Source organism: Henckelia pumila, chromosome 4, assembly GCF_033568475.1.
Source record: "Henckelia pumila isolate YLH828 chromosome 4, ASM3356847v2, whole genome shotgun sequence".
Taxonomy (NCBI): Eukaryota; Viridiplantae; Streptophyta; class Magnoliopsida; order Lamiales; family Gesneriaceae; genus Henckelia; species Henckelia pumila.
Window position 1 is genome coordinate 182,555,220 of NC_133123.1, and position 11,906 is coordinate 182,567,125.

General features: G+C 38.6%; 1 protein-coding gene across 1 annotated transcript; it reads right to left on the reverse strand.

The window, feature by feature from the left end:
• Window positions 1-2,162: 2,162 nt before the first annotated feature.
• Window positions 2,163-8,903, reverse strand: LOC140862402 (uncharacterized). The gene is made up of 5 exons (XM_073265423.1): window positions 8,829-8,903; window positions 3,650-4,134; window positions 3,120-3,433; window positions 2,583-2,647; window positions 2,163-2,474 (listed from the first exon to the last, which is right to left on the reverse strand). The coding sequence occupies exons 1-5, from the start codon at window positions 8,901-8,903 to the stop codon at window positions 2,163-2,165; spliced, it is 1,251 nt and encodes a 416-aa protein (XP_073121524.1).
• Window positions 8,904-11,906: the final 3,003 nt, after the last annotated feature.

The window sequence follows — 11,906 nt, forward strand, 5'->3', positions numbered from 1 at the left end:
GAACGTCTCCCAACTCGTCCAAGCCCATTATAAATATAGTCACAATCATCTCACTTCATTCATATAATATTTTCTTTCATTCTTGATTCGGGGACTTAGCATGCATATGTAGTTATAACTTACTTGTAAATATTTACGCGATAATCATGCAAGAGACTCAAATATGGATGACCGGGATAGTGATTTAGGGAGCAAACCAAGGATGGGAATCTAAACCATAAATTTGCACTTAGGACAATCCGAGCGATTCGCCCGTAAAGCTAATAACTTACTCGATTCCGATTCAAAAATGATTCCGTTTGAAATCACGACTCCCTCACACTTAAAAATAAGGAAGAAAGTCATCCACAATGCACCCTCCTTTACTTAACCAAACTATACATTTGGTTTTCCGGACAGCAAGCCTAGGAATTTAAAATTTCTGCACCTCATATTTCAATGACCTAGAACTCAACCAAGACTTAACCGAATTAATTTCCGCTTGAACCGACATATTCCTAACATTTTAGAACAAATCTAGACCTGAGCCCTTATCCAAATTCCGATTTTAACCCAGCTTTAGCCCTAAGTGTCCGGGCAGCTCAAACATTGCCAAAAATTCTGCTCAAGTCTAATTTTCATACTCAACCAAAACTAAGCTATATTTCCCCCAAGTTCCAAGCCACTAACCTAGGACAAAGACCAACACTTAGGCTCATCTCAAACCCCCAAGAACTCATCCCTAACCATCTCAAATTTGCTAAAAAATGGCAGCCCCTAACCATGCCCAAAACCGAGCCAACCATCCCCAAATTCGAAGCGTTCCTCAACTCCAACTTACAATCTAACTTCAAGCCATCCTAAGTACTACCATGTGAGATACATTCTCACTCATGGTAGCCCCTATCACCATCCAAACATCACACAAAAACAGGGCAAAATATCGAAATGCACATGCTCCATTTTTCTGAAAATTTCGAACTCATGCAAGGATAAAGTCTTCAATCAAGGTTAGACACAACACATTTCAAATCATAAGAAATCATTATAGGGTAAATCTCCAAGCATGAACAAATCAATATCTCATCTGAAAGTTTCGAACATGCTCCAAAATTTCAAGAAAAATTTCGAAATGCAACACACAATACAACACAAGACATTTTAATCTACTTGGTGGTCAGAGAATCTCATAATCTTGCTAAGCATGGAAATCAATAGAACAAGTGCTCGATTGAGCTGAATCCGATCCACACGAGCTAAAATGTGCAGAAACTAAGCTGCTAAGAGCTGCACCAGCTCGTTCAGCTCATCGGGAAGATGCTCCGCCGGAGATGGAAGCTGCTGGAGACGGGCTTGAAGATGAAGAAGGTGGCCGATGAGCTTGGTAGGAAAGGGGGTGAGAGTGTCGTGAGTTGTGTGTGTGAAGCGTGAGTTTTTTGGGTGTGATTTGGGGCTAGAGTTTAATCTTAAGTTAAGGATAAAGTTGAGTGTGTAAGTATAGGTGTATGTATAGAAAATGTGGGTGTGTGAGTGTTAGGGGAAAAAGTGCTACACACAATATAGCAAGTTGGATTATAAATTAAAATGCACTAAATAAAAATAAAAAAATGAAAGTTTGAAAATTCTGATTTTAAAATAGTAAATTGGATTTTACTAGTCCGAAAATTAAAAATGCTAATTTTCCTCAAAAGTTTAAAAATAAAATCCAGTGCGCGGGAAAAATTGATTTTTAGGTAAATAAATACCAAAAATTAATATTATAAATATTTAGAACAAATTGAAGCATGAAACGTAAATTAGGGAAATTATAGGCGTCACAATTCCTCCCTCTCTAATATGGAATTTCGTCCTCGAAATTCAAGACTCACCAAAGAGCTCTGGATAACGAGTCCTGATATCTTCCTCTACTTTCCAAGCGGCCTCTTCATCCGAATGATTCTGCCATCTCACCTTGACCATTGGAATTGACTTGTTACGGAGTCTCCTCTCCTGTCTATCTAGAATCCGGATGGGCCTCTCCTCATACGTCATGTGAGGGGATAACTGAAGAGGTTCCAAGCTAAGCACATGAGACAGATCTGAGATGTACTTCCTAAACATTGATACGTGGAAGACATTATGGACTCTATCAAGGTTAGGTGGCAAGGCCACCCGATAAGCCAATGCCCATACTGTCCAATATCTCAAATGGTCCTATAAACCTTGGTGCCAATTTCCCTTTTCTTCTCGAATCTCATTACACCCTTCATAGGAACTACCCGGACAAACACATGATCTCCCACCAAGAACTCCAAGTCCTTCCTCCTATGATTAACGTAATTCTTCTGCCTGCTCCATGCAGTCCTCATCCTATCACGGATCTTGGCTACAACCTCGGCAGTCTGCTGAACAATCTTGGGTCCCAACTCTGACCTCTCACCAATCTCGGTCCACAATACCGGTGATCTAAACGGTCTCCCATAGAGTGCCTTGTAAGGCGCCATACCAATGGTGGCCTGATAGTTGTTGTTATAAGAAAATTCCACCAAGGGTAAACTCGACTCCCAACTATCATAAAAGTCAATAACACCAGCTCTCAAAAGATCCTATAGAATCTGAATCACCCTATCGGACTGACCATCCGTCTGCGCGTGAAAAGCAGTGCTGAACAAAAGCTTCGTACCCAAGGCTGCATGAAGAATCTTAAAAAAAGACGAAGTAAACCGCGGATCTCTATCAGACACTATGGAAACAAGGATACCATGTAGTCTGACTATCTCCCGGATATACAACTCCGCATACTGAGTCATAGTGAAGGTCGTACTCACAGGCAAGAAGTGCGCTGAGTGAGACAGTCTACAATAACCCAAATAGCATTCGAACCTCTCACTGTCCTCGATAAGCCAATTACAAAATCCATGGTAATATTCTCTCATTTCCACTCGGGAATAGGGAGTGGCTTAAGCAATCCTGCAGGACTCTGATGTTCCGCTTTGACATGCTGGAATTTCAGGCACTCTGACACAAATCGGGCTATATCACGCTTCATGCCCGGCCACCAATACATCTGTTGAAGGTCCCGATACATCTTTGTACTGCCTGGGTGTATAGATTACGATGATATATGTGCCTCTTCCATGATATAACTCACATAGAATCACCTGCGAGCACCCAAAATTGACCTCTAAACTTCACAATCCCATCTACCACCGAATACAGACCACTGTCTTTCTCCTCATATATCTGTCTCCACTTTCTCAACTGCTCATCAGCTGCTTGAGCAACTCTGATACAGTCAAATAATGTAGTCTGCACTGTCAAAGATGACAATCTAGGAGCTCTACCCTCAACATAAAACTCTAGTCCGAATCTCTTAATCTCATCCTGCAACGGTCTAGACACTGTCATAGAAGCAATCACTGCTGTCTCCCGGCTCAAAGTATCTGCGACTACATTGGCTTTACCCGGGTGGTAACTAATATCGCAGTCATAATCTTTTAACAACTCTAACTATCTCCGCTGCCTCATATTCAACACCTTCTGGATGAAGAAGTACTTGAGGCTCTTATGATCTGTGAATATCTTACACTTCTCTCCATAGAGATAGTGCCTCCAAATCTCGAGAGAAAAAACCACTGCTTCCAACTCCAAATCATGAGTAGGATAATTCTTCTCATGCTCCTTCAACTACCTAGAAGCATAAGCAATGACTCTATCTCGTTGCATAAGAACTGATCCCAGTCCCAACTTGGAATCATTAGTGTAAACCACAAAATCACTATGCCCTGATGGCATAGCCAAAACTGGTGCTGACGTAAGAGCTTCCTTCAACACATCAAAGCTCTCTTGGCACTTCGGGCTCCAAACAAACTTAGCATTCTTCTTGGTCAATTCTGTCAAAGGCACAACAATGGATGAAAATTCATTGATAAACTTCCTATAATAACCGGCCAATCCGAGAAAACTGCAAATCTTCGATGCGTTTCTGGGTGCAGACCACTCCTTCACTGCTTGAACCTTGAAGGGGTCTACCTCAACACCGCTCTCGAAAATGATATGACCCAAGAATGCTACTCTCTCCAGCCAAAACTCACATTTTCCGAACTTAGACAACAACTTCCGCTCTTGGAGCACCTCTAGAACCGTTCTCAAATGCCGCGAATGCTCTTCCCTATCCTTCGAGTAAATGAGGATATCATTAATGAAGACAATGACAAATTGATCCAATTACGGATGAAATACATGGTTCATAAAATATATCAACTACAGTTTAATTTCAATATCCCTATTAAGAATCTACTTGTAGTGATCAATTCAAAACAATGTTCTTTTCAAAAGCTCTGTTAAAATTATACACTCTCCCGAGCAATATAAATAATTAACAGTGTATTTTCTAATGGTCCTATTCAAAATCTCCTCTCCCGAGTGCCAGATTTCAAATAAATATAACAAATCAATTATTGATCAGATAATTGAAAAGACAATCAATTCTAGAAAAACAATTAATGTAACTCAATTCAATAAAATTAAAAATTCATGAAAGTGTCTAAACCAGGTTCCATCCAACCTCTAGACTCTAAAAATTTAGTTCATAATAAAATTCTGAATAAAACAAAACATGTTCAAAAATCGAGACATAAATTCAGAATTAAATAAATAAAAAGTAGAAAACAAATCCGTCGATGCCGTGTTCGGTCTATCGATCTCCGTCTTCAATTATGCTCCAGAATTCCTTCCAAAAAATCCACAATCACGATCTTTGTTCTCTGATGTGTTGTACGTATTGTGTCTGTGCGGCTCTCCTCTCTTGTCTGATAAAAAATCCCCTTTTATATCATGCGCAAAAGCCCACTCAAAATCCCACTAAAATTAAAACTTTCCTTTCCGAAAATTTTAAAATCCCGAGACGTCATCAAGCGCGGGCGCTCCAAATAACCATGCGGGCTCTCTTGACTCTCTGTCGAGAGTTCTCAATTCTCCCATGCACAACGCGTTAGCTCTTTCTTTTCTCTTCTTTAGCGCTTCTTTTAGCGCTGACAACAAAGCCCAAATTGAAAGCCAATAACTCTTTTCCTGTTCTTTTATTTCTCGTTTCTTCAATTTTCTTTTCTTTTATTTTTTTAATTCATTTTCTCTTCACAAATTCTCATTTTCTTCTTCTTTTCCAAATAATTCAATAATTCTCTGCAAGCACAAAAACAACAAAACACTCACATAAATCTGCTCGAAACAAACAATTAATTATTAAAATTATATATGAATTAAGTGTTTAAAATACACTTATCAAATATCCCCAAACTTATACTTTTGCTAGTCCCGAGCAAAACTATTAAAACAATAACTTTCAAAAACTCAAATCATCAAACCAACAAGAATAGTCAAAAAATATTATGGAGCAATGGCCTTAGAAATAATTTCAAAATAATCAAATCCAATCCCATCCAACCTACTAACACTTAAAAATTTTAATCATAACCAAATAACCGCATAAACTCACAATCTCCGCAACTCACGTTCAAAAAAACCTTATCCAAATTCAATTCACACATTCATAGATCATGAGAAATTTTCAAGGTAGCATATGATCAAATAAAGGATATGAAATCAAAAACACTCACAATTAGGTAAATTTAAAGAATAATAGTGTGTGCGTGTTTCGATAAAACTTCATAATCATTAAAAGTATCAATCAACAATCCATAGGCTAAATTCTTGCATCTCTTCTCCACTAGTATATTGAGCAACTGAGACTCGGTCAATAGGACTTAATCAGCTTATAATGTATGGTCTGGCTCATGGCTACAAATGAAGGATAAGAATTCAAAATAAGGAGTAATTTATACTTATGCTCAATCTAACTTCAACTCATTTTCATTCACAATTTCACATTTATTTTTTTTCTCACTTCATTAATTTTTCAACTTTTCACACTTTCTTTCACAACTCTTTTCTTTCTTTTTCAATCCCAAAATTTTTCAACTCTTCAAACCTCTTTTCAACTCTTTTTTTTTTTTTCTACTACCTCTTTCTTTTTCTCTTTCCAATTCTTTCACCACATCATTCCCTTTTTCACAAATAACACTAGGAGCATATAACAATTTAGCATTCAAATTACTCCCTTAAAGGTAGGAAATAGTGTTTAGGCTATTCAGGTAGTCAATGTAGGACCTTGAAATAATGACGAATGCGGGTTTTATCACACGTTTACACGCATGCCATTCAATTTTCAATAAGCCTCAAACAAGGTACTAGGGATAAAATATATAAATAGGTAGCTTGAAAGGCTCAAACGCATTCAGAAAAAATTTCATAAATCATTCCTAATCACAGTTTTGCCCGTATTTCTCCTCGAAGAGTGTCTGAACTAGTTCTAGACAACTCTCAATCCACAATTAAATCATACAAATATCAATCAGTGCAGAAAAGATAATCATCAGCAGTAAACGATGATTTCCAAAAAATTCAGAACATGTACCAAAAGTACTAATATACGTGTAGGCTCAAATGGGCAACTAAGGATAAATAAATTCAATGAAAATTAGGCCCAAAAAAATCCAAACAATGCCTCAATCATATCTATGTCTGTATGTTTCAAAAATCAGATTCAAGTATTAATCACAGAGTATATAGGAAATTGTTCATTCAATTGGTTCCATTTTTCTCAAAAAAATATTTGCCAGATAGGTACACAATCATGGATTTCAGTTATAGCACAAAATTTTTTTTCATAATTGGCCATGTATTCCAATTTATTTCTCAACTTCTTTTAAAACTCAACTCACAACTTCAACTAAACTCAACAAAAATTTTAACTATAAAGCACACATAATAACGAAACAACAATCAACCAACCAACTAAATCAAACACTGATTCACCCCCCCCCCCCTCCCCAAACTTAATATAATCATTGTCTCTAATGATTAAAAACAATAAAAAGAACAAGGGACACATACCTTCGACACCGAGCATCAGGACTCGGCATAACCAAAATCAACTCCAGAAAAGTAATTACACCAACATCTCCATAGAAATAAGTTGCAGCAGCTACAGCACCATCAGAATTTGATCGGATGAGATGAAATTTGCACAAGTGAATATGTGATTTTGCTCATAATAAGCAGGATCGAGCAATGTATGGCACGATTTGGACACACGATTGTGCATAGGGATGCTAGGATTTCAATGACCTCGATGGTGCATGGATGTGAGCAGCTAGGAGGGGCGCATGATCTCAAGGCTGTGCTGCTGAGATTGCTTAAGATGGTGAGGTGATGAGAAGGTGCGATAGCACTAGATGGCGCAGAAGATTAGCGTGTTTGCGCTGGACTGAAGCACAAATGAGTAAATGGGGTGGCGCGATAGCACTAATTGAGGGCTTGTTAGCGCAAGGTGGGCTGCGCGTTAGCGCTATATGGAGCGCAGATGATAATCGTTGGCGCTAGGGTTCTGCGCGATCACGCTAAAGGAAGCTGCGCAGATGATGGTCATTGGCGCAAGGAGGATAACAGGTGGCATGCGCGTTTGCGCTAGATGTGGCGCAGATTAGTAGCGCAATTGCGCATGGAATAGCGCAGAAAAGGGATGCTTCAATGCGTAGAGGAGAGGAGGGCGCGGGATAGATGACGAGCGGGCGCGTACGAGCTTCTGTCAGAAGCTCTAAAATCTTGAAAAAATTCAAACATTTTAAAACATCAGGCCTCCAAAATTCCAAATAATGTATTCAAAAATCATAAATTAACTAATGAACAAAAAATAAAAATTAAAGCATAAAACAAAAGAATAAAAATAGAAAAGAAATAAAAATAAAAAACAAAAATTTTGGGTTGCCTCCCAAAAAGCGCTTGGTTTAAAGTCGTCAGCCCGACTTTCACCGGTGTTAAGTCTTCCCTTTCTCTTTCACACGCTTAATAAATTACACGAACCGCCATTTAAATTTCACTCTCTTCTTCATGGACTTATTCTTTGATAAATTTGGCACTCTCTCCTTCGATGAATCATCCGCAAAATCAGCTCTTTGACATTTCTCCAACTTCACAACCGGTTCAATTAAGCACAATTCTTCGATGGGTGGATTAGGTGTCTTCATGAATAATTTGAAAATCTCTCTCTCGCCTTCCACACCCATCGATAATTCACCATTTTTTACTTCGATCTTAGCATCCGCCGTAGCTAAAAATGGTCTCCCAAAAATCAGTGGAGCACCATAATCTGCTTCGATGTCCAATATCACAAAATCCGCTGGGAAGATGAATTTATCCACCTTGACTAGAACATCTTCAACAATGCCAAGTGGATATGTGATGCTTCTATCTGCCAACTGTAATGAAATCATAGTCGATTTCATCTCTCCCAACTTCAAGGCCATGTAAATAGATAATGGCATTAAATTAATACTGGCCCTTAAATCAAAAAGTGCAGTCGTAAAATGAGAACCACCAATAGAACAAGGAATAGTAAAACTCCCTGGATCATTAAGCTTTTGTGGCATCTTCTTTTGTAGCACGACACTACATTCTTCAGTTAGATTCACCACCTCGTTCTCTAGCAGCCTCTTTTTCAAGGACATCACCTCCTTGATGAACTTCGCATAATTTGGCATTTGTTCCAAAGCATCAGCAAAGGGGATGTTGATATGAATCTTCTTGAAAATCTCCAAGAATTTGGAGAACTGCTCATCTAAAGCTTTCTTCTTGAACCTTTGTGGGTAGGGGAGTGGCGGCTTGTACATCGGTTTTGGGTCAGGTTCAGGCTCCTTCTCTTTCTCCTCGACTTTTTCCTCAAATTTCTTCTCTGCAACAGTAGGGATTTGGACTCCAACCTCTTTTCCAATCCTCAACTCTATGGCCTTATACTGTTCTATGGGATTCACCTCAGTATTGCTTGGGAATTGACCGCGATTACTATCTTTTAGTGGGTTTGCCAACTGACCAATGCTAGTCTCCATGGATTGAAGTACATCACGCATGTTGGCCATGTGCGTCTCTGGTTACGCTTAATCGTGTCACGCCCAAATTACCCGACTCAATCAGATAAACAAATAATGCATTAGTGTGAGTAGGGATCGTTCCCACGAGGAAAGGTAAATTTAATGCGTTCTAAATAAATAAAAGGGGGTTTTGAAGTTTGAGATTAACTACTGAAAATTTTAAACAATTAAAATTCACTAACATGCAAGATTGAATAATAAACTTGGAGAAATCAATAAGAGGCGAGACTTGGTATCTGTCGACTACACCATTGATATTCATTCATTCAATCATCGATTCCCTAAAAATAATTAATCCTATTAAATATTCGTCAGTGAAAAATAAATTCCTGTTTCACCGTAATTTTAGTTAATTAGAAAACAGCATTCTAAATTAACCCTTACCAATGAATTAACCCGATAACAGCAATCTAGATTTAAATCCACGGTAGCATTCAAACTAGTAAAACTGACGAACCTAGACAACACAAACACCAGCGGTTGTATTTAGCCTAGTCAATATGTGATTCTATGATTTAATAAATTCAACAGCAGAAAATATCAAACGTAGTTGCTTCGCAAATTAGATTGTTCAAACAATTACGGATTTGAATTCTAATTTAACTATTGTTCGCAATACAAAACTCTAAGATGGCCAATCCTAAAATCTCGCATACAAACATGAAATCAAACAGATCAAAGATTGATACTTAATAAAGATTAAACACTACGAATCGAATCTCATGAACAAAATATATCAAGGTTTCGTCTCCCTCAACCAACTATTAAAAGGTTTAGCTACAACGATTCATCACCAAATCAATAAAAATTCAAAGAAAAGAAGAAAACTAGAGAAGAAATTGAGGAACAAAACCTATCCTCCAAGAGAGAGTCTCGAAATCTGATAATAATAATTAAAAACGGAATTAAGAGTCTAATAAAACCTAGAGTCCAAAATAACAAAATTTCCAAAATTAAAAAATCATTCCCGAACAGGCCCGCGCGCTCGATCGCATGGAGTACGCCCGATCGATCGCGTAAAAATATGCGTTTCTCTATTTTCAACTTCTCGGCCCGCGTTCGATCCTGCTAAGTACGTGCGATCGAGCGCATGGAAATATGCAAAATTCTGCCTTCATAATCCGGATACCTCGCTCGATCCTATTGAGTTCGGGGGATCGATCGCATGGAAAAAACCAATATTTTGCCTTCGTTTTCTTCATCTTGAAATCTCCTACACATTAAACCCGGGAGTATGTTATGAATATAAATGCATGCAAAAGACAAAACTAAGATAAAACATGAACAAACACAATTAAATGCATGCAAACTACCAACAAAATAACAACAAAATATGCAAACAAAACACGACTATCAAATACCCCCACACTTAATCCTTGCTCGCCCTCGAGCAAGTCATGCAAAAACAAAATGAAACAGGACAAACACATAAGCAAGGACGATTATGCATAAAATTTAGCCTAAGAGAAAACCACTTTCATCCAAAAACAAGTTCATAGCTACTCTCAATCATCAATGATACACCGTCAGTCGAATGCGAACGTGTGTGTGTGCCATGTTACCCTAGTTACATGCAACTTCAAAAGAACAAAGTTTCAAGACTGTTCGCCGACCTAAAAACAATTCAGTGCAAGTCTCACAATCAAGAACTCTCCTCCCAACAATCCATCAACAAAACACAACTCTCTCAAGCTAACTAAGCACTAATTTGCGATTTTTTTTGCAGTCCCAATAATTACCCGCATACTTAGCTATGAAATAGTGAATAGGATTTCAAACACATTTCAAACCCGGATGGAACTGAAGCCTTACTAATTTATTTTTTTCAAGGCTAAACCCCATTTTATTTTTTTCCGCAGACTTAGCCACAAATAAGATGAGTAGGATTTCAAACATCTTTCTTGCAACCTGGATGGAGTTGATTACTTCATAAACATGCTATAAAAGCTGATTTTTTCTTTTTCTACTTCTAAAAATACCCAAGAGAGTAAATGCTAAATCAATAGGATCATCAAGACTTAAGAACCATCAAGTTCCACAAACACCTATTGTCATGCAATGGTCCAACAGACATCCACAAAGTCTAATACATCACTACACTTCACCGGTGTAACATGCGTGCTTGAAAATATTCAACAATCAACCTATGGTTTCTCATGTCCAATCAAGAGTAAAATTTTTCAAAAATTTCATTTTTCAACTACCTCATCATAGGCTAACAACTCATCCTCAACTTATGCATTTGAACAACAAAAACGACAACACAACAATACGATGCATAACAACACAAGAAAAATTCAAAACAAAAGAAACAAAATGCAAAATGCATACAATGCACCCCCCCCCCCCCCACACACTTAACCTAAGCATTGTCCTCAATGCATTACAAGACAAAACACAAACAAAAAACGAAACAATATGCTGTGCAACAAATGAAAATCAAAACTCACCTGGTTCAACGGTCGGCGGCATCTTCGTCTTCATGCTCAGGAGGTAGGACGGGATCGGCGCCTTGAAAGTCAGAAGGCTGTGGAAATGGGATAGCCGGGGTCAATGTGGTGGGGTCAATCCCAAGACGCTCGGAAATGCCTCGACAAATAAAGTCCAAGGCCTGAAAATTCGAGGCCACCGCTGCATTGAAAGCATTCTGATATTGGGCTTCATTGGCCAACGCTCGAACCGTGACAGTAGTGGTTCGGTGTGGAAGCGGTGGAGGGCGTAGTGGGTCGGGCACCGACACAAATTGATCATCCACCATGAACTGGCTCCTCCTATATTCTCGTTTGGCATCGACAGTCGCGCCGTCAATAGGACGCATGGGTTGTAACCATTCTTCATCGAGTCGATGTGGCACCCCAGCGCGCAAGCACTGTTGCATGATAATCATCAGAAAATAGAGACCCGCCGTCCTCGTAGTGATGGAATGCCTCATCTGACTGTGTATCACACGCCCCGCATTCA

Excerpts from the sequence above, each read along its gene's own strand:
- LOC140862402 (XM_073265423.1), bottom strand. The coding sequence starts at position 8,903 with ATGGAGACTAGCATTGGTCAGTTGGCAAACCCACTAAAAGATAGTAAT. Across the intron at positions 3,434-3,649 it reads GTCATTGCTTATGCTTCTAG|TTACCACCCGGGTAAAGCCA; the intron begins GTAGTTGAAGGA and ends CTGCGATATTAG. Across the intron at positions 2,648-3,119 it reads TCAATTTTGGGTGCTCGCAG|CCTTGGGTACGAAGCTTTTG; the intron begins GTGATTCTATGT and ends TTCTTCATGCAG.